We start from the raw sequence: 26705 nt of genomic DNA, 5'->3' as shown, positions 1-26705 counted from the left end.
GGCATAGTGGTTAAGCTCGCGCGCTCCACTTCGGCAGCCCAGGGTTTGCAGGTTTGGATCCTGGGCTCGGACCTACGCACCGCTCATCAAGGCATGCTGTGGCAGGCGTCCCACAAGTGAAAAATAGAGGAAGACAGGCACAGATGTTAGCTCAGGGCCAGTCTTCCTCAGCAAGAAGAGGAAGAATGGCAACAGATGTTAGCTCAGAGCTAATCTTCCTCACACACACACAAAAAAAACCACAACCATTTTGTTTTGTTATGGTTGTAGGTTCTTTAGGTCAGGAATTTGGAAAGGGCAAATCAGATGGCTCGTCTCCAGGCTTGTCTCTGCTCTACAATATCTGAGGCCTCAGCTGGGGAGACTACAAGGTTGGGGGTGACTCAAGGGCTGGAAGAGGAATCCTTTGAAGGCTCGTTCCCTCATGACTGAAGCTGGACTAGGAGGACTTGAAGACTGGCACTGCTGACTGGAGGGCCTTATGAGGCCTCTTGGAGATGCTTGGCTTCCTCACAACATGGTGGCCTCAGGATAGTCAGACTTCTTACAAGGTGGCTTAGGGCTCAGAGCATGAGTGTCCCAATGAACAAGCAGAAGCTGCATCCCTTTTATATAACCTCAGAAGTCATGCAGCACCACTTCTGTTGCATTTTAGTGGTTAAAAACAAGTTTATGGTCAGCCTAGGTTCAAGGGGAGGGGACATAGACCTCCATCTCTCAATGGAAGGAGTGTCCAGAGGTCTCTCAATGGAAGGAGTGTCCAAGGATTTGTGAATATGTTTTAAATCCTCCACAGTCTGCCCCTTGGTCAAAAATTATTTACATTATTCTAACATTCAAAATGCACTCATCCCCTCCCAAGATGCCCTGAAGTCTCATCCCTCATGGTATCAGGTTCAGGGTGGAGGTCCAGGATCTCATCATCTAAGTCAGTCCAGTTGTAGTTCCTCAACTAGAGTTCCTTCAATCTGAAGACCTGTGAACTTCAGGTCTTTAAAAGGACAATTTATCTGCCCCACATATCCAACATACAGTGGTGATACAGGGATGGGACACCTCAATACACTTCGTGTTCCAAGAGATGGGGAATGGGAGGCACATAACGGTCACAGGCCATCTGTGTTTGCAACTAAGTAGCCTTCTTAGTTCACTTCCTGCCCACCAAAGGTTGGGGGTCCAGAAGCCTCATCACACTTTGTAATGTCTGTCCCTTTCAGTCCAACCCAATACAATTCCTTTGAAATCTTGGTGGGTTGACTGTGCATCAATTTATAATCTACTTCATTAGACAAAAACCACACTCATACATTTCTCCAAGATAAACTTTTCTGTACCTTGGGCTCCTTGTGAGCTACTGTGGCACAAAGCCCGTAGACTCTTAAGAGCCCTATGGTTTAATAGAGAAAATTTGGAAGGCATACTCTGAAGATCTGTAGAGAGCCTTTAGTCTGTCTGGAAGGTTCTGTGAAGCATTGCCTTAGATCTTTCTGAGGTTTTGACAAAGGATTTTACAATCCCACTCTGGATTTGATCATTGCCCTGAAACCATTTCTTAATTTGAGAATCATTTGCCATCTGGAGAAGCTGGGAACAAGAAACAGTTTTATTTTCAAACCCAGCAAGTGCAGGCTTCTTTATATTTCCTCTAAATTTTGCATGAAAGCTGAACAGTTCTTTATTAAGATCATCTCTCTCCTCTCACATTTTTTCATAGACAGCAAGAAGCAGCCAGATGGCACTTTTAGTATTCCATCTAGAAATCCTTATCTAGATCGTTGAATTTGTTAGGTACATTTTCTATTCTCTACTGACCCATAGGCAACAGTGTTGTCAAATTTTCTGCCACATCATAACAAGGGTCCCTTTCCTCCAGATTGAAATAATATTGTCCTCGCTTTTCTTCAGGCCCTCACCGACACCTCCTTAAAGCCTGTTATGATTCCACCACCAGTCTCCTCTAGGCTCCTCCAGCTTCTACCCACTTCCCAAAGCCAGTGCTAACTGCTTTAGGACTGTGTTACAGTAGCACCTCATTCCTCCTTTCAGATTTTTTTCCACTTACTATTGCTGTGTGTCAAACCACCCCAGACTTAGTGGAGTAAGACAACCACAATCTTATTATGTTCATGGAGTCCATGGGTCAGGGATTTGGAAAGGGCACAGTGGGGCCAGTTTGCCTCTGCTCCACAATATCTAGGGCTTGGTGTGGGAAGACGCAAAGTGTGGAGTTGGAATCTCTGGAACCCTTATACAGTCACTTGTCTGCCACCGGGGCTGGGGAGACTCAAACCAGGACTGCTGACCAGAGCATCAACACCTGACCTCTCTGAGAGGCTTGGGTTCCTCACAGCATAGCAACCTCAGGACAGTCGGCTCTCTTCATAGTGGCTCAGGGTACACGCACTCCGTTGCTTTCAAGTGATGGTTGTTTGTAAAGGGATAAACTCTCAGTTATCCCAGACTGTGCATTTTTTCCATGACAAACCTGCACAGTTAAGATTTCTGATTTATAGCTAGTTGGGCCAAGGAGGGAGAGGAAGAGAAGGAGAAAAAGGAGGGAAAAGGAGAGAAGAAGGGAGATTGGGAGAGACAGATGAACAGAGAATAGAGAGACAAAGTGAGGAATCAAGTCGCCAGGCATCCTGCAAAAAGTCAGAGCATCTACCAAGTTTCTGAATGGAAAACAGAATGAACAGAATGTTCTCCATTGTTGAGCAGCCAAAGCAGTTTGTTAAGTGATCTCGAAAGAGCATAAATATTATAGCTCTGCATTCAAACCAAATAACTGAAGTAGAGAATAGTAAATCCAAAAGACCAAGTGTATATATCAAAACACAAGCAGATACCTGAAGAAATTAACTGACCACTGCAATTTGATGAAAGCTCTTTGTATATTAGGCACATTTTGGTCAGAAGGAAAAAACCCAAGTTAATGAAGTCTCTTGGAGGTGTATGTAGAGTCCTAACCACAGAAGAAAAGAGGTCCTCCCACTCAGGAAGACCATGGGGTAGCTGCTTACTGGGAGCAAGTCTGGAAAAGAGGCCCCAGAGTGAAAACCAGACATGAAGCATTATAAAAAAGGCATCCATTCTCCTTCCTAGTTAGTCCTTGATGGTTTTAAAGGAGTTGATCATCATTTTAGAAGATTAATTCTTTTTAAAATAACAAGAGCTCAAGGGCTCCTATTACACTATTATTAGAGTCTTTTGTCGTAAAATGTCAGAGCCTTTTCTTTTGATTCACACATTCTCCGGAAACCTTCAGCTTCTTGAAATTATTGTTTGGGATTCTGGAATGTATAGCTAGCATTTTGAGGCCCCACAATTTCCACTGACAAAGCGTGTTGCCCGCACACAGAAGGCAGAGACATAAAGATGCAGACAGGGAAGTACAGAGGAATATGAAGCCAAAATGACGTGTAGTTACAGTGGACTGCAGGGGAGTGTTGACCCTGGCCTCTGGTCCGTTGTGATATTACACCTCAAGATGCAGTTTTGCAACTACAGACATGTGCTTGGTATTGGTCCTTGTCCCGCAAAGTGAGACTGAATCTAATCCAACAACTATGGGTTTATAGCCTCAACATAAGGTTTTTTTAATTATTGAAAACTGGAAATTGGAAACCAAGGATTGTTTGTTATCATTAAGAGAAATCAAATGAAGTTAAATTCTGTCACAAGGAATCTTACTATAAGAAGAATATATAGGCAACCAAAAATAATTTAAATTCCAAACCACCTGTTTCAAGCATTTTTGAATAAACCTATATTCTATTATCATAAGAATTTAAACAGTTCCTTTAAGATCACTATTATAGCATTTGGCTGGTTTGTCACGTTCAAAGATTAACTATTTTCTTTGTAAAATTCTCATAATCCTAACAGTACAACCCATGAAAACAGAGAAAGGATGATGAGAAAATTCAGTATTTTGTGAGTTTGTTCTTACTATAGTGAACCCATGGACTTCTAGGTCTAAGTAAGGAGCTAATCTTTTAAGCTCTCAAAAGCTAAGTAAGCCAATTCAACTTATAAATATAGAACTAAGACTTAAAAAGAACAATCAGAGGAAACTCTGGCATGGTGAAAATGTTCTGTATCTTGATTTGAGTGTCAAAAATCATCCACCTATACACTTAAAAATCTGTGAATTTTATGGTATGTAAATTATACCTCAATTTTTAAAATCCCATGTGACTGATAGGTCAAGTTGTATGGAGTATTTTCGTGGGAGTATGGTTATATGTTTTAATTTCCAATTAATTCTGTTTTTACCTGCTATTTGTAAAAATAATGAGAGGTAGACGGTATCTCTCAACATAGTCTCTATTATTTAACAATTGTATTAAAAGATCCAGGCAAAAGTCTCTGTGCTCAGTCGTGATACTTGTTTTTAGTTCTGTAATACTTTTATGCAGTGGATGAAGTCTGTTCTCTTCTTTATCCGCGATACTTTGCTGCCAAAGATTACCAGTGGGTAGAAAAAAATTAAAACCAATATTATAGTGGTGATATAATAATAAATACATTTGAGTATTTACCAACTTACTATGGAGAGGAATACTGTTTTATATACCATGGGGTATTGTAAAATAAAAATGATATAAATACAAAACTTCATCCTTGCCCTGAAAAAGTGAAAGCTGTAGAGCCTGACTGCAAAGAGATAATCCTAGATGGACAGGCACACAGATAACACATAAACATGACCTATTAATAAGCCAAGTGATGTTGATGCATTTCTTATTAGTGAACCATCCTTACACTTGTGGAATGTATTGGTCATGGTGTATTATCTTGCTGAATTCAGTTTGTTGATTATTTTGGATTTTTGCATCTGTGCTTGTGAGATTGATCTCTAGGGGGTGGGGGGTGGGGGGGGTGTGAGAGAGAGAGAGAGAGAGAGATCTTCATCAAGTGTTACTACCAGGATTAATTAAAATGAGTCGAGATGGTTTCTGTCTTTTTCTGTTCTAGAGCACCTGGACCATGAAAATGTTCTGAAAGTTGGCCTATAACATCATCTGTGCCCAGTAACATTTAAGAAAGAATGTTTTTCTGACTCTCGAAAAACGTAAAAAAAATTTTCCCTAGTTATGAATCGATTTTGATTATTTTATCTTTCTTTGAGTCTTTTTAGTAATGTATTTTCCTATAAAATCATGCATTTCACAAACTTTTTAATTTGTTAATATAAAATTGCAAATGTTATTTTCTTATAATGTCTAAAGTCAACACACATTTTTTAAATCCCTTTTTCATTCCTAATGTTAGATATTTGTGGGGGGTTGTTTTCCTGGTGTTTTTTTGTGTGAGGAAGATCAGCCCTGAGCTAACATCCATGCCAATCCTCCTCTTTTTGCTGAGGAAGACCAGCCCTGAGCTAACATCTATTGCCAATCCTCCTCCTTTTTTTTCCCCTTTTTCTCCCCAAAGCTCCAGTAGATAGTTGTATGTCATAGTTGCACATCCTTCTAGTTGCTGTATGTGGGACGCCGCCTCAGCATGGCCTGACAAGCGGTGTGCCAGTGCGCACCCAGGATCCGAACCCCGGGCCACCAGTAGCAGAGTATGAGCGCTTAACTGCTAAGTCACAGGGCCAGCCCTCTAGATATTTGTGTATTTGGCTTGTTTTTTCTTGATTAGACCCTGCTAGGGGTTTGGTTCTTTTATTGGTCTTTTCAAAGAACCAATTCTTGGATTTATCATATATGGTGTTTTTCTCATTCATCAACTTCTGCTTTTATCTAAACTAATTTTTATTTTGATAGATTTCTTTTGTTCTTTCTCTAGCTATTTGATATTTAATTTACTTTCTTATTCAATAATAAAAGTATTTAAGGCAAGGTATTTTCTTTTGAATATAGCTTTGGCTGCATCCATGAATTTTGATGTGTAGAGTTCTTTCTCATTAACTTCTTTATTATCTATACTTGCAACTATAATCTCTTTAATCCAGGGGTTGCTTAAAGAAGTACTTTAAAAAAAATAATTCTCAATAATAAGGTTGTTTTGTTGCTGTTAACCTTTTTGTAATTTTCTAGTGTTATTCTTTTTAATGCTAATTATGGTTACTGTTAAGTATTTAAACTGATCTCTCTTAATACCAAGAATAAAATGGATTTACTTATCTCCTCCTGTGAATGAAGACAAAATTAATATTTCTCCTCTTCCTATATTTTCAGACAGAAGATACAACTTTTTAAAAAAGTATGTAAGCCTGAATGTTATTTTCCTGTGCAGATAACTTATTTTTTGTGCCTAGATACTTGAAGATTTTTTCTCTCTTTATTCTAGAAATTCAAATCTTTCTCGGGGCTCCATTTCCATGTGATTCTCTGTTAAGTTGGGCTGGTACCTGTAACTCCTTTCTATCTAAAGACTCAAATCTTTCTGACATTGAGAAATTTCCTTCTTTTCTTCTTTGATTTTCTGCAGTATCTATTCTGTTACGGCTTCCATTGTGTTTTTAATTTATCATGTTTATCTTTCAGGATTATTTCTTTTTCTAATATTGGTCTGTTTTTGCACTTATTTCAGAAATGAAAATACAAATTAGAGATTTTCTTTTCTAGTCTGCTCTGCTTTCCTGCACTTACCTCGTTGCAACGGAGGACTCCTGCTCTGATTCCTCAGCCTAGCCTCCTCCTCCTGAAGTGCTGGGTCTTTTTGCTGTCTGGTTGTGTTCACTGTTTGGTCCTCCTTACTGGAGAGAGTCTGGGAGAACTGAGATGGGTGACAATCAGAGATTGCATCTTCCTTGTTCAAATCTTCAATACTTAAAGAAGAGAAAGGTTTAGATTTATCATAGCATAGAGATCCCACAGATTATGGGAATGAAGAAGGCAACTAACAGGGTGAAGCTTTGATAAGGAGTTTCACTTTTGTTCCGGGAAACTTATTTGTCTGTTGGGGCTGCTCAAAGATAGCTGAAGTGGTGACCCTTCCCTCCCTCATGTATTTCCATGCAGTCCTTCCCATTTGCATGGTGCTAATGTAAAGGATCTCAGATATTGCTGTCATATCTTCTCTTAGAGCGCAAAAACCCTTGAAGGCAGAGGCATTTTGCTTATTTGTCTTTTTATACCCCTGAGTTGCTACTATTTTTGATCCTAACCACAATCTTATAAGATAGATAAGGCATCTAGTATGATCCTTATCTTACAGAAAAGGAGACAAATGCCCCCCAAAATTAAAGGATTCCCTCAAGATCATGTGACTGAATTGGGATTAACAGCCACGTCTTCCCTTACTCCACTGCTCTTCCCCACTTAGCATCCTGTCTCCCAGAACAAAAGGAGACATTCTGGATGCTATTTGTCCTGCCTTGGTGACAATAGAGGTTTAATCTTTCATTGTTCGTGTAGCAGAAGAAATTAGGTGCTGTTTTCTCTGGGACTCGGGCACGCCCATAGGCCTGAGCACACACATGAAGAATTCCTATGCACAGCAGCATAAAGCCACCCAGATGGGGTAGAATGGGGAAAGGCAGGAAGAGAAGCCCACACCCCAAGGTGGGAAGGTGGCTGAGAAAAGAGTCATAGAAAGGGGCCCTCTATCTGGATGGTTTCACCATTCACTGCTGAATCTGTCTCTTTTCCCTGAACCCCTGCAGCTAATGTGCCTGGGATATGCTGGCAGCGTTACTGCTGTTTGAATTCTCATTTTATTAGGCTTTAATCAAGCTCTCCTGTGAAGTGCTACATCAATTCAGTTTTGAATTTTACATATAAAATGATAAATTAGAGTGAAGCATCACAGACATAAAATGTTTTTTAAAATGAAAATGATATTTTTAATTTAATCATATAAAAATCATCTGGATGACATACATCTAAGTGGCAGAAAGATTGATATATTCTCTTATCCGTGGCCTCAGAAAGCCCGTGATCTACAGAGGTTTGGGAAATGATTTGCAATTCCTTGGATGTTTTCCCTTCTCTCCATTAGCACTGACCCTGGCGTTCTTTAAAATCAACCTAAGAGCTCACCTCCTATGAGAATTTATTCACTTGATGTTGAGGAATACTTACTTATGCAGCTTATGTTCATTTGTACATGATATTTGAAAAAGCTTGCTGTGGTAAAGAACATGGGCGTGGGTCAGTCTGCAGATCTGAGTTCCAGTCGCAATGTCTGCCAGTCAGCTAACCTCTTTGAGCCTCTTTCCTTATTCTGTAAAATACGGCATGGAACTAAATGGCCTTCCAAATGTACGAACTGTTAAAGTGTTCTTCAGTTATTTGGTATTTGTCTCTTCCACTGACCCAACTGGATTAGGAATCCCCCTGGAACAGGATTATACCTTCAGCATCTTTGGTACTTCCATCCCAGCCCCAGGCTGCCTGGAATTCTGCATTGCCCACAGGGTATCCCCAGTGGATACCCTGTCATTGTTGATTGCCAGACTGACAGCACCTGTGGCGGCCAGGAGGTGGCACTTTGGTATTTTCTGCCATAGAAGAACAAACCACAGAATGAGAAATCACTCAGGCTTCTGCTTTACTGACCAAAATAGACTATCTAGGGATCAAAACAACCAACGAGCTGTATTTTTTAAATTTACATAGAATAACTAAAATTGGCTTTTGGTGGTGGTGATGAGATACAGGTCCATGGATCTTAACACATGCATAGATTTGTGTAACCACCGCCACAGTCAGGATACCGAGTCATCCGTCACCCAAAAAACTCCCTTGTATCAGTCTCCTCCTTACCCCAAACCCTGACAGCCACTGTTGTCCATCCTTATAGTTCTGTCTTTTAGAGAACATCACATAAATGGAGTCATGCATTGACTCCTAGGTAACATTTTGATACTGACTGCTTTCATTCAACGTAATGCCTTTGAAATTTATCTGTTATTGCATATCAGTAATTTGTATCATTAGTTCATTCCTTTTTATTGCTGAATAGCTTCCACTGTATAGATGCATCACAATTTGTTCATCCATTCACCTGTTGGATGTTCCACTTGTTTCTAGTTTTTGGCAATGATGAATAGAGCTGCTGTAAACATTCCTATGTAAGTTTTTGTGTGAACATAAGTTTTTATTCTCTAGTATAAATGCCTAGGAATGGGATTGCTGGGTGACATGGTAATTCTATGCTTAACTTTTTGAGTAACAGCCAAACTGTTTTCCTATTGATTGTACCATTTTACATTCCCACCAACAATGTGTGAGAGTTCCGGTCGTTCTACATGGTCACCAGCATTTGGTATTCTCACTTTGTTGTTGTTGTTGTTTGTCTTGTTTTGTTTTTATTTTGGCCATTCTGATAGGTTTGTGGTAGTGTCTCATTGTGGTTTTAATTTGCATTTCCCTAATGGCTAGTGATGTTGAGCATCTTTTCACGTGCTTATTTGCCACCTATATGTCTTCTTTGGTAAAGTGACTTCAAATTTTTTGCCCATTTTTAAGTTGAGTTGTTTGCTTTCTTGTTGTTTAGTCTTCAAAGTTCTTTATATATTCTGCACACAAGTCCTTTATCAGATATATTTTTGCAAATATTTTCTCCCAGTCTGTGGCTAGTTTTCTCATTTTCTGACCAGTGTCTTTCTCAGAGAGATGTTTGTTTGATGAAGTTCAGTTTAACAATTTTTTTCTTTTATGGGTTATGCTTTTGATGTCATTTCTAAGAAATCTTTGCCCAATCCAAGGCCATGGAGATTTACTCCTGTGTTTTCTTCTGAAAGTTTTATAGTTTTACATTTAAATCTATGATCCATTTTGAATTCATTTTTCGTAAGATGTGAGATTTAGGTCAAGGTTTATTTCTTTTGTTGTGTGGATGTCTAAATGTTCCAAGTTATCCAGATGTCCAAATTATCCTTTCTCCGTTGAATTGCCTTTGCACCTTTGTGAAGAATCAATTGGCCATATTTGTGTGTGTCTATTTCAGACTCTCCATTCTGTTCCACTGGTCTATGTTTTTATTCCTTTGACAATTACATTGTCTGATTACTGTAGCTTTATAATCAGTAAGAAAATCAGCCACTGCGAGTCCTCCAACTTTACATATTCTTCTTTTTCCAGGTATTTTGGCTATTCTAGTTCCTTTGCCTGTCCGTACGCATTTTAGAATCAGCTTGTTGATGTCTACAAAAAAACCCTGCTGAGATTTTGTTTGCGATTGCGTTAAATCTATAGATAAATTTGGGGAAAATTGGCATCTTAGTATTGAGTTTTCCTATTAATGAACACATTATTTCTCTCTGTTTATTTAGATTTTTCTTTTATACCTTTCATCAGCATTTTAATTTGATTTCTTTCATCAGCATTTTGTAGTTTTCAGCATACAGGTCCACCCACATTTTGTTAGATTTATGTCTAAGTATTTTTGTTTTTCGAGTTGTTGTGGATGGTCGTGTTTTTAAATTTCTGTTTCCAATTGTTCATTGCTGGTATATAGAAATATTTTTGTATGTTGGCCTTCTATCTGGTGACCTTGCTAAACCCACTTTAGTTCTAGGAACTATCTTGTAGATTCTTTGGGATTTTCTATGCAGACAATCATGTAATCTGAATATAGAGACATTTGTTTCTCCCTTTCAGTCTGTACGCACTTTAAATTTCTTTAAACCTGCCTTTTTGCACTGGCTAGGGCTTCTAGTATGATGCTGCACAGCAGCAGTGACTGTAGTAATCCTTGCATTGCTCCTGATCTTTGGGGAGAGACATTCAGTCTTTCACCACTAAGTGTGATGTTAGCTGTGCGTTTTTGTAGATGTCATTTTTCAGGTGGAGTTCCCTTCTGATCCTGGCTTGCTGAGAGATTTTTATCATGAATGGCGGTTGAAGTTTGTCAAGTGGTTTTTCTGCATCAATTGATAATGATCATGTGGCTTTTTTTTTTATTCTGTTGCTATGATGCATTACATTGATTTTTGAGTCTAAACTAGCTTTGCATTTCTTAGATAAACTCCCTTCTGTCATGGTGTATTATTGTTTTTATATATTGTTGGATTTGATTTGCTAATACTTTGTTGGCCATTCTTACATCCATGTTCGTGAAGGATATTGGGTATTGGTTTATAGTTTTCTTTTCTGGTACTGCCTTTGTCTATTTTTGGTATCAGGGTAAGCTGGCCTCACAAGATAAGTTACGAAGTGTTCCTTTCTCTTCTATTTTTAAGAAAAGATATGGAGAATTGGTGTTATTTCTTCTTTAAATGTTTGGTAGAATTCATCAGTGAAATCATCTGAGCCTTTTCTTTTTCAAAAGATTTTTAACTACAAATTTAATTTCTTTAATAGCTATAGCACTATTCAGGTTATCTATTTCTTCTTGGGTGAGTTTTGATAGTTTTTGGCTTTCAAAGAATTTTTTGGATTTGTCTAAGTTGTCGAATTTATGTACATAGAGTTGCTGAAAGTATTCTTTTATTATCCTTTTAATGTCTATGTGGTCTGTAGTGATATTTCCTCTTCCATTCCTGATATTGATAATTAGGTCTTCTCTGTTTTATTCTTTCAGACTAGAGGTTTAGCAATTTTACTGATCTTTTGAAAAAAAGCCAGCTCTTTATTTCATTGATTTTTCTTTGTTTTCTGTTTTCAATTTCATTAATTTCTGTTCTTTATTATTTCCTTGCATCTGCTTGTTTCATGAAACTTGATAAAAATTAAGTCATCAGGGTTACTAAGCAAAAATGTATTATTAAATAACAAAATGCATTTTTAAATTTATTCTTTTGAGAACCGTCCTCATAGTTTTCCATGCTTTGTCTCTTTGCAGTTGACTGGTCTGAGTGTCTCCAATGGAAAGGACCAACTTGTAGTGTTCCATACAAAAGACAACAAAGACCTCATTGTCTGCCTCTTCAGCAAACAGCCAACCCATGAGAGTCGAATTGGAGAACTTGTCGGAGTCCTAGTGAATCATTTCAAGAGGTAAAGTTTGATTTTTATAACTAAGGCAAGTTTTAAACATATGAAATCTTTAATCATAATTCTCGCTGAACTTCTTTTGTGCCAAATTTAGTGTATTGAGTTATTTTCCTTCATAAGGACAACTTACATCATCTGTTTCACAGAAGGCAAAATTAGCATCCAGACTTAGTTTCAAGATTAGAAATGATCCTCTACTTTTCCAGCCTCCAGCTGAACCAACATTGAGAGATTTCCCTAATGGTGATTTCTTCACTGCAGTCCAAATGTAATTAAATCCAAAAGATGGAAAAATTACTTTATATTCTTATTATCATAGCTTCTCATTTGCCCCAAATATAATCAGTAAGTGTGTATACCATGAATATAAACGAGTTAGAAGGCACGTTTAGGATGACATGTAGGTCCATGAAGACTAAAGGAATTCCTGAGAGAGGCCTCTAGAAGACCTCTAGAAAAACATGGGGTTGTGATGGAACGTGGCATATTCTGAGAACTTCATATTAAACCTAGATGATATCTGCGGTGTATATATATGTGTGTCTTGTGAACAGTGATGTGAGAAATATAAGCAGGGAACAGATCCTGAGGATGACGGGGACTAGTGAATGACTAATTTTAAGCAGGGGAGTGATTTTGTCTGGTTATTTATTGGAGTTGTTTTAGAGACGGGGTTTTTCTTCCCACAGGAGGTCATGGAGTGTTTGGGGTAGGGTGCTTCTCTGACTCCAAAGTCAGATGTTCTTCCCATTGTGGCACACTGTCTCTGCCTCCCCACCACCCTGATGCCGAGAGAAGACTACTCCTCAAAACTTAGTGGCTGAGAAATGAGCCCAATGTCCAGTTCCCTTTCTTCCTAAAAGACATTTCCTAAGTTGCCGGAAGCAATTGAGTATTCCTTATTAGTATTGTTTTTTTCTTTAAGTTTAGACATGGCTTTTCTCCTCTAAACAAAGGCATATTTAGAATCAGATGTCCACATGTCTAATTCTACTATGTTCATTTTTGCTGATAAATATATGGAGTGTGATTTTAGAAGTCAGCTGCACATACCACTTATTTTCTGTTATTAAACCATGTATTCTAAATCAAAATAGATCATTAAATATCTTCTATAGTTAAATACTATAAGTAAGGTAATGTTTAATAGTCATCTGGTGGAAAAATATAAGAATCTGACTAAGGAATTACCAAAAAGTAGTAATGAACATATAGGCCTTTGAAAAGTTCCCTTCAATCTGCCAAATAATTATAAAGCTAAGGGAAATACTGAAGAATTTAAAATGGAAGGGAAAGACAGAGGAGTCATCTCTACAATGAAGTCTGTTAGCTCAAATAAGCAGGCTTATTTTTCTCCTAATATTTAAATGTCTTTAACATTTATAAATGGAAGGAAGAGAAGACTGTCAAGATGCTAGGTTTTTTATAGTTTCTTCTTGATGTTCTTATCCTGTGAATTAAGAGGTCAAATAGAAATAAGAGATAAAATCTCTCCTTCCGGGCCCCAGAAAGTGCAGGCTTGGAATTTTGACTTAGAATTATAGTCATCAACTTGCTATTGACTTCTTAAGGAAAGGTTAATTTGATTTTTTTTCTAGCTATTTTCCTTTATTGTCAAGTATCATATCATTGCTGTGACTTTGAAGATCGTATTGTATTTTACAAGCATAATGATGTGGCACATAATCTTATTTGTCCCTGGGTTAATTATGGAAATCCAAAGGTGAGAGGGATTTAAGTCCAGACCAATTCATCATCTTCCAGATAATTTCCCTAAAGTGCCTTCTGAGAAGTTCTCTAGTTAAAGTTGGGAGGAAAGGGCTCAAAATAACAAAACATGCCATTGATAAACTAGATTTGAACAAGAGTCATTGTCTTAAAAAAAATTATAAAGAGAGAGGATTAGGACTTAAAGTCTTTGAGCAAAATTCCAGCCAAGTTTCAGAGACAAGAGGGGAAAGTAAAAATCTTGAAAAAAAGAGTATCTCATTTTATTAGGCCAGCACAACACTATACCCAAAACAAATAAGGATAACACAAGAAAATTATAGTCCTGTCCTACTTGAGTGCAGAGATTTTTTTTTAAATCCTAAATAAAATAACCCAAAATTGGTCCAAGAGTGTTTAAAAAGAATAATGCATCATGACCAATGAGGCTATACCCTAAGAATACAAGGATGGCTATCCATTAGAAAGGTCTATTCATATAACAGTTCTTAGTAGAAGACAAAAATACAGTTTGATAAAATTTAATACTCACTCCTAATAAAAAAAAAGAATACATCTTCGGTAAACTAGGAGCAGGAACAAATAAGAAGCAAACCTGCACCTGCCGACCACGCCCAGGTGAGCAGGAATGGTCACAGGGTCACCCCCTGAGGCCTAAAGAAGCTTCTTCTAAGTCATGCTGACCCCAGCGTCTGGAGGGTGAAGAGAAAGGACACCGGCAGCTGAGGGAAGAAGTGGCCTCAGGCAGAGGACGCTGCAGTTTGGGGAGAGGATGACGTGAGGTCACAACCTGGATTGAAACCCTGGGTGACAACCTCACCTCTTCAAGGGCTGCGCTTCAGCCAATAGCTGCCCCCACTGAAAGCAAATCATCAACCAGAAAGAAAGCAGCAAGAGAACTGTGCGTAGGCCATATGAAAATAAGAAGCAAAGAAAATGAGGAAAGGCAGGTGAAGAAAAAAGGAAAATATGGGAATAAAAAAAGGACAGGTCCAGCACAGACCCATCAGAACAGAGGCCATCCAGAAACACCTGATAGAGCCGTACCAGTGAATCCTGGCTGTATTCCACGGTCAGAAATGACACCAAGGGAGGAAGAGGGGGGCCCCAAAGTCAAATATGTTTAGGATATGCTAATGAAGTTAAACAGGTTTCTTTATTGTGTTACTTCTCAGAGCCTTTAATATGCGTTTGTTCATTTTAAATACAGCCGATAAAAAAGTTGTAAGGCTATATGTATATATTCATATAGGTATGACTATGTATATTCTAGACTATTTCTGGAAAGATATGCAAGAAATGGGTACAATGTTTGTCTCTGGAGAGAGAGGGGAGATGGGGTACTGGGAGAAAGGTAAGAGGGAGATTTATTTATTTTTCACTGTAAACCTTTGCAATAAATATTGTTACTTATCTAAAAATTTTTTCACTTTAATAATAAACAGACGGCAGCTAGTTTTTAGGCATATTATAGATGACTCTGGATTCATAGTTATTTTCCTTTCCTGTTTAGAAAAGAACAAAAGAGCTTTCTAAGCGACTGATCTATCTCATGGCATTTGAATATTTACCTTAAAATAAACCCAAATAAAACCTCTTGGAATATCATTGTTGTATATGGTCCCGTTGTATAGTCACACGAACCTAAGGTGAGGTTTCCTTTTCTGTGGTTTTGTACCGGTGGTTTGCCAGGCCAGTTTGCTTTGCAGAGGTTATGAAAATGGCTGACTTGACTTCTGGTGTGTAGCTCATTCTCAGCAGCAACTACCTGCTGGTGGTGAGCTTTTCTGCCCACTAGTAAACAGATGGTCTCACGTTGGCTCCCCTAACGACGGAGTCACCAGAAACTGTGATATTAAGCTGTCAAAGGACCCATCTGCCCTAATCAGCTGTCCAGGCATTTGCCTGTCTGGATGCTGGAAACCTCAGCATAACCCCAATCTCGGGCGTAGAAAATTCTTGTTTTTCCTGCTCTGTTTCTATGGATAAAAGCCAAAAGTCAATGCCACCTGCTTCTTGTTCTTCCTAAGCATTGTATCTAATATCTGCTTAATTAAAGGAGCACCATTACTGAATTTAACTGAACATTTGACCTGCTTATCTGTTGTAGTTTGCTTGTGTTCTTTTTAAGTCACATTGAAAACCACAGGTAGACTCAGACTAGTAAGCCAGGCCATTGGTTGCAGCCTGGGCAGTACAGGCTAGGGGCCAGGGGAGATGAGGCCTCCTGGCCAGAGGTGGTGGAAACAGAGGAGTGAGGCCACCTCTTAAAGCCTGTGCTGCTGGCCCTCCCTGTCCAGCACGGCCGCTGCTCACCACCTTCTGCTGCTCCTCTGTCCTGACCCCGAACACAGGTTTTCACGGCTCTTGATCTGTGTTCCCAGACGGCTTTCCTTGAACGCCTGGCTGCTAATCATGGTAGTTTATGTTCCAACTAAAAATATATAAGTAGGGCCGGCTCCGTGGCTTAGCGGTTAAGTGTGCGCGCTCTGATGCTGGCGGCCCGGGTTCGGATCCCGGGAGCGCCCCGAGGCACCACTTCTCCATCCAACGTGAGGCCGAGTCCCACGTACAGCAACTAGAAGGATGTGAACCTATGACATACAACTATCTACTGGGGCTTTGGGGGGAAAAAACTGAATAAATAAAATCTTTAAAAAATAAAAAAAATAAAAAAAAAAAATAAAATAAAATAAAAATATATAAGTAAAATAAAGATAGTTGAAAACAATGTAGATAGCTAATTGGTTATTTAAATTATAGTCCATCTCCTTGGTGGAGTATTTGGGCCATTTAAAATTATGATTATTGAAGGCATCTGATTTATGGTGACAGAACAGTGAGTGACCACAGTTCACCCTCCCCTGCCTTCCAGTAGAGGTACACACGAAAACACAGAAAGAGATGCCAACTTTCTGTAGTACTGGAAACTAGAAATGTTGCTCAACCAGAGGCCCACTGAGAGGGACGTCATTCACCTCTGCTCACGGGTCACCTCATCAGGTTCCCCTGACCGTCCTATAGAGAATAACGGTTCACCCACCTCAGCACTCCTGCCCCCTACCCTGCTTAGCTTTTCATCATGGCTCTCATCTCCATCTGACACTGTATCTTTACTTGTTTATTTCTTTATTGTGTATATTCCAACTAGAATCTAAGTCCCATGTTAACAGGGACTTACTTCTGTTGTTCACTGTAGTTCCCCTAGTGTTCAGAATAGTGCCTGACACTTGGAAGGCTCCCATTAGATAATGGCCCAACACCGAGGCTGGCTGATGGGGCCTGCTGGCGGCAGGATACTTCCAGCCCTTTCCCACTGATATGTGTCTTGCCCACCAGAAGATGGTGGCTTAGTCCTCCTTCTGTATGAGAGAAAGGAAGAACTCTTTTACAGTTTCTTGTACCTTTTTCTTTTCTTGTACTGATTCCAGGATTACGGCTCTAAGCAATGTAGTACATCTGGGGACAGAAGTGAATAGGTATTTCAGGATATTAAATCAGCAACTAAAAGAGCTGTGGGCTGGAAGAGCCATGGGTACATCGTACGCTGAGGGGTGCAGCTTTTCATTTACTTTTTTTGACAACTAAAGAATTAGAAATAATTTCAGACTTCCCTTGTCAGTAGGAACAGACAAGGAAGTGAGATGTTGGGATTCCTGCTCAGATCAGCAGCTTCAAATAAGTAAAAGACTTCAAAAGCACAACTGGAGGCTGTGCACATGAGCCAGCTCTTAGCTTAAAAGCTGAGAAATGGATTCTAACTACAACTACAGGTGGACTGTAAGAAGGAACCCAGGAGAATCCATATGCCGCTTTTGTGCCAGCACCAGGACTGAATAGATGTCTCCTTAGATATGAGACCTATAAAAAAAGACAGTAGCAGTGAGAAAGGTGTAGACTGTAGACCTAAAAGAAAAAGAAAAGCGTATTTCTGAAAAGGATTATAACAGAAAATTCCCATTATAGAAACTATCTGTATTCTGAATAAAACTCAAGAAAGCATAGATTCTACATAAACAGACCAAAGATTACATGACAGACTGAAATGAAGAAGGGGCTGGCTGAGAAACAGAAATGTTCAGTTATTTAAAAGAAGTAAGAAAAGATACTTAAAAATTCAAATCACCATTAAAATGTGGGAATGACACAGTTGGTATTGCAAAAAATAGAACTGGCGTGAAAGAAAAGTTTAAGAAGGTCTTGGTGTACAGAGGAAGAGGACAATGACAAAGAAGTTGACAGATATAGAGGATAGAGAACAAAATGTTTACATTCAAATAATTGATGTACTTGAAAAAGAGAAACAAACTGAGCACAAGTAAGGCTGTGTTTCATTGATTCTAAGAAGAACATTTTTAAAAATTTTAACATCTCTGAAATGGGGATGTGGTTTATAATTGATGGATTCTTACAGTGATAATGGGCAACATCCTATCTTTCTTAACAATACACAGAATAAGGGTACATCTTACAGAGAAGGCGTCTTATATTTAATAAAATGTCATAGTTTAAAACATACTAGAAGAAAATATTCCTATGCTGAAAACACTTTGTCTGAAGATCTAAAGTGCCTGATTTGTTACCGTAATGACATTTTTTAATTTTAAAGGTTAACAAAATATATATAAAAAGTATTTGAGCATACAGACTAGGGGGTGGGGTGAGATTCCCTTACAAAGGAACAAAAATTAGGATTGCCACAGTCTCTGTTCTGTAGTAGTAAATGCCAGAATCCAACAAGCAACAGCTTTAGTCTTTTGAGTGAAAAAGATTAGGGCCCAAGAATTATATTCCCAACCAAGCTGTCACTTGTGTTTAACTGACAAACAAGCCTCAGAAAGTATGCTACTGGGATTCTTTGGAAGAGGAACAGCTATGGTCAGAGAGGCAAATCTGTCACAATCTCCATCTTTCGTCTCCATTCTCTTTGCTTGCCATCTTCATTCTCCCACAATGGCTTCTCCCACATGGCTGGAAATCTGCGAATAACCTCCAGGCTCTCCTTTTCTACCTTTATCACCAGTGAGGAGTTAAGGGTCGTGTTCTCTGGGCTACTGTCCAAAAATCCCAGGGAAATGTTCCTGCAAATTCAATAACTATGGACAGAGTAATAAGATTGTCACCACATGGGTAAGATGCCTCCCTCAATGGCAGTCACTTGGGCCAGAGAAGTGGGTCTTCTCAGAATATGGAAGTCTCCAATAAGACCGGGGGAAGAACATTTTTTGGAAGAGGGCAAGGCAGAGCTAGGTGGGAGTGTTTGGAGGTAAGGTGTGTGAGGCCAGCATTTCCCAAAAGAAGCAGAAAGAAGTGCCAGGCAGGAGAAACAAGTGGTATAGCATTGTTATTAGTTTTGAAAACATAGAAACCATATAAAAGTCCATCAAATATATAAACACGGTTTATATATACTATAATATATAAACAAATATATAAGCACAGTTAAATATATTATTGTATTTCCATACAGTGAAATAGCAGGTAGCCATGAAAAAACAATGATCATCTTTCTATATCAGGGTTCCTTAAAGTGTAGGCTGCATCTGCATTGGAGTCACCTGAGGGTGCCTGTTCAAAAGGCACATCCCTGGGCCCCATCCCCGGCCTTCTAAATTGTGATCTCCAGGAATCTGCACCTTGGCAAGCCACCCAGGTGATCTCCGTTCATTTCATGAACTGACACAGAAAATGACCAAGATGAGCGCATGATGTTTTCATATGGCCATCTTGCTGAAGCCATTGTAATCAAAATAGCTTTAAAAAAAAAAAAAATCAAACCACTAAAGCTTCGTGTTTTTAAAATTATTGTTACCAAGTAAGGTGCAAAATAAACCCCTCCCCCCACCCCGCCCCAGTGAAGAAAGGTGGCGGTGGGGGATGGGCTGAGGTTCAGAGGAAAGGGTAAGGAGGGGTGGAGATTAGATGTGAGATGAGCATTGGCAGATAATCGCACAGGACCAGGATTCGGTTTGCCACTTCTGCTTGTTCCAGAAAGAGCCATCACTCATTCTAAGCAGTGGTTTTTAATTACCCTAAGAAGTTTGCATTTAGGACCTACCTGCCCATTTCCAGATAGGAAACCCACCTGCAAATAGCAGGCTTCCACAGAATGCACTGTACCCATTTATATATACTCCCACCCATCTGCTGTAAACAAAAGAACACAGAGAGAGATCTTAAAAGCCTTTCAGTGTGACTAAGCCAGGACCAAAATCAAACGGCGTTAAGGTGTAACAGCTGCTGTAGACTGTGAGCCATCCACTGACTTTCCATTTCTCTCCCTCTGCGTTGTGCCCATCTGCCTTGAGAAGCGGCTGCCCTTGGACAAAGCCCCCTTAGAGGACATGCAGGGACACACAGTGCCATCTTCAGCTTTGCCTGCTCTTATGATGGAGATTTTCTGGGGATTTTGTACAGATTAAAGATACGTATTTGCTTTATGACATATCCATCGTTGCCTTGCATGTTGAAAGAGTAAATCCAAAAGTACTGGAATACTGATCATCTTTTCAGCTTCTCCGCAGGGAGATATTGTACATTTAGAGTAATCATATTACTTTTCTAAGGCCCACGACACTGAACATTACAATATATGTTAAAATGCAGATCTTCCTGTGAGGTATTTGTGACTTCACCAAATGATTAGCAAATAATACCCTGGTTTGTGCTGTCTGTTGGCATTTTTTTCTCCATTGTTAGATATAACTCTTTAACTTATTAGGACTTTTCAAAGCTTTCTTAATGTGTTTATTTCAAGTCTTAATCAACTTTGTAGGAATCAGGATTTTATGTAAGCATAATATGCTTAACCAAGTGTTTTATCTGAAACAAAGACTGTTCTGATTTCATACCATCATTCAGCCTGCATTCACTGAGCCCCCACTGCAGGCCTGGCTCTAGGCAGTGGGAGGGATACAAAGATGGACCATTTGGTCCTTTCTCTCAATCAGCTCGTAATTTTGTGGGGAAGGTGGCATGTCCGCTCTACTGCCTGATAGTGCTGTTACGGGGCCATAGGCAGAGGGCCCAGCCTTGGAAACATGGGGATAAAATTCCCCTTTGCCTATGAGTCAGGAAAACCCTGATAGGGCAGGTGGTCATCCAGCTGGGTCTCCAAGGATGGCTGGAATTTTATCACTTGGGGATGGGGCAAGATTTGCAGAATATGCAAAAGCATGGTGGAGAGAAGTAGCTTAAGTAGGAGCTCATAAAACCCATGCCAGTGAATTTGAACTTTATCATGTAGGTTGGGGGAGAAAATAAGTATAAAAATATAGTACAACTGTCCAATGAGACAAAGCCTAATGACACATATCTTCCAGCCTGGAGATACTCAAGAATGTAAAATAATTGTCCACTTAAGGGAAATGGGAACTTGAGAACACTAGTTGAAATATAATAAGTCTTGGGGCCGGCCCAGTGGCGCAAGCGGTTAAGGGCGTGCGCTCTGCTGCGTTGGCCCGGGGTTCGCAGGTTCGGATCCCGGGCGCGCACCGACGCACCGCTTGGCAAGCCGTGCTGTGGCGGCATCCCATATACAGTAGAGGAAGATGGGCATGGATGTTAGCCCAGGGCCAGTCTTCCTCAGCAAAAAGAGGAGGATTGGCAGATGTTAGCGCAGGGCTGATCTTCCTCAAAAAAAAAAAAAAAGAAAGAAATATAAAAGTCTATGGCCCCCACATGACAAAAAAATTAATTAAATGGAGAAAGAGCAACGTAGAGGTTAGAAAGGCAGGGGCAACCGTTAGTAATAAAACCAGAAATCAAAAGTCCTTGAAGGGTTACTATAACAAAACTCCTTAACCTTTGTAATTTCCCTGCTGTTTGTTATTTTGGCTACCCAAAATATATAGTTATTAGCAATAAAAATCCCTAAAATGAAAAGGATCTAGATTTTTGCCTTCAGAGACAGCAAGGAAGTGAGAGGTTGAAGAAGCTTCACCCCGTTCTACAGCCATTTTTAGGGAGAGAAGATTCCCAAGGGATAGAGTGAATGATGGTGATACTAAATGGGGGAAGGAGGAGCTTGGGTGTGGGGACATTTGTTGTCTGGTCTGTCCAGCAGCGGCTTCTTCTGGAACCTCGCTCTTCCCTATCGTACATCTCCATGGTTCCCACCAGAGGCACCTGGTGGGAACCTACTTCTTGGAAGAGCTGAGTAGGGCAGGGGTGGCACCTGCCCCACACTGCACCACTTTTCCCTTCCTCCAGGTTGTTGGGCTTCAGACCAGAAAAGACCTACGGTAGGTCATTGCCTCTCCAAACGCTTGGGAGCTGGGGGTGACCATGTTTCCAAAGGTGGAGAAAGCTGGACTCAGAGAGAACAGCATAGCTGACCCACAAAGAAGCGGAGACTTGAGGTGAAGGAGAATCTGATGCATCCAGGCCCCATGTCTGCTTAAGTGTGGGGCCCGCCTCCGTGTGGTCTTCAGATTGGATGACCTTGGGTGATGCTAAGATTCTGTTTGATCTGAAGCAGGCCAATTTGTCAGAAATCGGTTCACCAGTGTGCATGTGGTTGACAGTATTGTAATGTACACTTGGAAATTGTTGGGAGGGTACATTTTTTATTATGTGGTTTTTTTTGTCACAGTTTCTTTAAATGGATAAAAAAATAAATTCCCCAAACGTCAATTTGCCAAATGGCAAATGGCCAATTCACTGGATTTGCAAAAATTTGCAAAGTTACCAAAAACGGGTTTCAAGGAATGTTCTTCTTGAATGTGTGGCTCTTAAGAGCATTTTAAGGCATGTTCAGGTTGAAGAAAACTAAGGCTCTTGGATTGGCTTAGTTTTTTTATGAATTTTAGCAGAAAAATGGACTGTACTCACTTTCCAAATATGTTGTTTGGAGTTTATTTAAAATGGTTAGAGAAGGGCATCCTTTTGTTAGAAACTTCCAAAGAACTAACAAGCGTGTCTGTCTTTTATACAAGCATTGTGCTCTTAAGGGACTCAGAAGTCCATATAACTATTCCCAAATAGCATGCCAGATATGGGAATTGACTATCACAGACAGGCAGCCTACATTTCAGGTCATCAAGACCCAAGCTTTTCCTAGAAACTGGCACTACCCACTTTCCAAACCAGATCTTAAAATAAAAAGCAATTGTCAAAATCCACAGATTTTAGCATTTCCTATAAGAAATTTAGTTTATATGAAATACTCAAATCCTCCTTCAGTTATTTTCCATTTGATATTTAGTATTCTTCCATGAATTTTGCCAAATGACTAATGCATCTAATTTACCAAGCTTACCAATTTACCAAAAATTTGTTTCTTTTGACTCTTTATAAAGTTTACAATTCCGTTGAGATGGTGATTAATAGCTTTTGAGAATTTCCACGAAGTTTTAATTGATCAATTTTCATAGCAACAGTTTAAGGAATAGTCCGTTTGTTTCTGGCGCCACTGCTGCAGCTGGAAGTAGCTGGGACAGAAGAGGAGAGAAGTGAAGAGAGGAGTGTGTGCCCAGTGCCTCTGAGCTGCCAATGCCAGGGGAGGAGAGGCTGAGGAGCAGAGAGGGGGACGACCAGGGCGGCCAAAAGGCTGAAGGGTGAGGGAGAGTCGGAAGGCCCAAGAACTCTTAAGTGTTCAGGGTCCTCATAGGCCCTGCTGCTCCACCCAGTAAAAACTGGATAAACCAAAAGCTGTTTTGTTAAATATGCAAATTAGGTAAATTTGGCAAATTGGTCGTTCAGCAGATTGATCCTTTGGCAAATTCACCATTTGACAAATTATTTTTCCTCAATGAATTGTCCTAGTTCATAATAAGTTCCCCTAACTTAAGCTAATAGGAAGTGGGTTTCTGTCCTTGCATCCAAGAGAGTCCTAACCTAATGCACTGAAGTCTTGCAAACATCAGCAGTTTTGATACATTGGTACCTACTGATAAATAATACAGCAACTGTTGTTGAATCTTGGTAAAACTTATAGTTGATACTTCGTTGCCAACATTTAGTATTTCTTCTAAGATACCTAGTGAACCTGCATCTGAAGTCTTACTGGAGTCTCTTTAGCAGATTCAGGTATCTCAATTTTGTAAATATTGGGTGTTAAACTCCTCTGTAGGTATTAGAGATGTTCCATTGTAAATTGATATTGTGAGGTTGTATTCTATCCAATTTATCTCTGCTGATTTTGTATCTAAGCTTTTAAAACAAATGCTTCAGAATCTGCCAGTTGTTGGTTGTAGTTTTTTCCTAGTCTCTGGGCATCAAAATTGAAGACATGGGTGATTTAGAATTTTTTTTTTCCTAAATAATTTTTTGTGTGTGTATGTGAGGAAGATTGTCCCTGGGCTAACATTTGTGCCAATCTTCCTCTATTTTTTGTGTGTGGGACACTGCCACAGCGTGGCTTGATGAGCAGTGTGTAGGTCCATGCCTGAGATCCAAACCTGCGAACGCCGGCAAAGCAGAACACAGGAACTTAACCACTACACCACCAGTCCAGCCCCTGATTTGGAATTTTTAACTGCTATATCAGTGTCTATGTTGTCAAACAGATATAATTCTATTTTTTCTTTTCCATATAGAGACATATTCTTATCTCTATGTTTTAAATTCTTCTTCCTAGTATTATTTTAATTTTTCCTCGGGTGAAGTAAAAAGTCTAATGCACGATTGAAATGAAAATAATAGATGGTTGAGTCTGTTGGAAGGAAATTATTATCATTTTGGATTTTGTAATGACAAATGAGGCAAGTCTAAGGATAGTCAAACTCTAGACTTTACCAGGCAGGTTTCAAAAAAGACAGAAAATGTGAAATGTTAATCCATGACTAAACCCTCTAAAATAAAATATGCTCAAGGGAAGAAACATTCCCCTTACACATGAAATCTCTACAGTTTTATATAACAAATTGAGGAGGAAATTAAAGAAACCAGTGTGGCTGAACCTAGAGCAATCTGAGCTCTGATTTAAGACAAACCAGGAAAAAAGATAGAGGGAAAGTGGTAACCAAAAACAATGATAAAAAATGGCCGTAGCCTGTGAAAATATTGTCAAGAAGACTGAAGTCATAAATGAGCTGTAGCTTGAGGAAATAATAACAAAAGTGAGGGAAGAGCACGGTGTGGTTGCACGAGGATGGGACAGACGTCGTTGTTCAGGGAAAATGGTATCATATTAATAGATGTTTTCATTTTACCCATCAAGAAATAAGTCTTTGAAACTAACAACAAGCATCAGGGAATGTAAAGCCCAACGAGGAGAAAATTGACAACTGGAGGTTTGTTAGTTCAAACCTCCAGGCCAAGTGACTCACGTCCTGAGACACTGAAAGACATTCTATGTGAACTCCTGTCCACTCGCAGTAATCTTTGAGCAGCCGTGGAAAATGGAGACTGTGCCAAAAAACTGAAGACAGGTAAAGGTTTTCCTAGTTTTGCCAATGGGAACAAAGATCCAAAAATTACAACTCTTGTTGAACCTGACAAATTTTCAGGAAAATTCTAAAATAAACTGTCATAATTTACAAGTACTTCGTGAAAAAAGCAACAAAAGTCAATGTAAGTTCAAAAAAGAAATTTAGTAGAACTAACCTTTAAGTGATTTTCTGTAGACAATGACTTGGATAAAGACATACCAAATTTGCAAATAACACAAACAAAGGAAGGATAACTTGTATTTCTAGATGACAGAATCAGGATTCAAAATATCTTGACAAGCTAGACTAATGAGAAGAAACCACAAAATGAAATATATGTAAAGTTCTGCCTTTGGGTTCAAAATGTCATTTGCACACGTGTGCCATAGGAAGACCTCTCAGGGTGCTTCTGTCCCCAAGACTCTAGTATCTGTGAGTCTCTGGGGTGCAGATAAGAAACTTATCAGGAGAGAGAGAGATCATTGTTTCAGATTAAATTGATACTGTTTTCTTCCCTAAATTTTCAGAAGGAAAGGGGCATAGTATTTTCTAGAGCTTAGAACATTGAAATAGCCTCAGAAAACAAATTCTTATGTTTTGCTCAGTTGTTTCCACGTGGCGTACGTTCCTGGCCAGACCGTCTGAAGGTCCCAGGGTTCTCTATATAAAGGGGAGAGACTTGTTTTGTTGAATTCAAAGCCCATCCTCCAGCCTTTCTTAAAAAGGTAACTGCAGTTACTTCCTTGAGCGTCTCTTTGACAGATAGAAAAATTGTTCCAAGCCTCCTTTTCTTCATATTTGAGACCAAAAGGAATAACCAATGTGACATTTATGGTTTTTTAAAAAATGGTTTTTGCATTTACTATTTTTTATTTTTGGTCTTCTTTTTAACTTGTGTCAAAAACTATAGAATGTCAAATTTTCTATAATTGTCATTATTAATTTTATAACCAAAAAAATATTTAAAAGTTATGAGATTATTTTAGAATATCTTTTCTTCCAAAAACAAAGCAACAGTAACCAGTAAATTCACATAAAATTTTCATAGTGGAAAGAAATCAGCTTGATCCATGCATCCATCCTTGGTAAGATAGAATCATTACTAAACAAAGCAAAGAGTTACATCTTGGTCTTAGGGAGAAAGATACCAGGCCTTAGAGATATCATAGAAAAGGAAAAGAATCTGACTGAGAATATAAGGGGAAAAGAAATTTAGGTATAAAATGGAAAAGGAAAGCAGCCTTATGGTATTACATGACTCAGAGAACTCCTTGTCAGAAAAAAAAATCAGGGAACAATTAGTTAAAGGATATCATATTGCTTGCTAACCAAGAGAAATGATAAAAACCCAAGCCCAACCTAGCTAAATTGTGCCATTCAGAATTAGTAAGTTCTGGTTTTCCACATCTGAGGCTCCTTTGATGCACAGCGATTCTTGGCCTTCTCTATTTAGCAAATGCATTGAATTAACAGACCTCGTAGAAATGAGTATTTAACAGGAAACAGTGTGGCTTCTGGTCCTAATTCCACTATCAGCTAGCTGTAAACCCTTGAGCAGATCAACCTTTTTTGTTCCATGGTTTATCTGTAAGATTAAAAATCTGCACCAAATTTGTTTATTCATATAAAAAAATGTATTTCTATTTGCATGATGAAAAAGTTCTGGAGAGCTATTTCACAACAGTGTGAATATGCTTAACACTACTGAACTGTA

At 39.1% G+C, this 26705-nt stretch overlaps 1 protein-coding gene across 3 annotated transcripts in view; it reads left to right on the top strand.

Moving 5' to 3' along the window:
* MYO1D (myosin ID) overlaps positions 1-26705 on the top strand; it is a 312458-nt gene that overhangs the window by 212070 nt on the left and 73683 nt on the right. For 2 of the 3 annotated variants that reach the window (XM_004441886.3, XM_087440786.1), the window contains exon 21: positions 11740-11894. In XM_004441886.3, coding sequence (XP_004441943.1) covers positions 11740-11894 — 155 coding nt within the window. Of the gene's footprint in view, positions 1-11739; positions 11895-12580; positions 12976-26705 lie in introns of those variants that run through there. The other variant, XM_087440787.1, reaches the window with a different exon arrangement.

The sequence above is a fragment of the Ceratotherium simum genome, chromosome 16 (genome assembly GCF_057802395.1).
Source record: "Ceratotherium simum simum isolate JZ-2026a chromosome 16, ASM5780239v1, whole genome shotgun sequence".
Lineage (NCBI taxonomy): Eukaryota > Metazoa > Chordata > Mammalia > Perissodactyla > Rhinocerotidae > Ceratotherium > Ceratotherium simum.
The sequence above is the reverse complement of the archived record's forward strand: the minus strand, read 5'-3'. Positions and strand labels throughout refer to the sequence as shown.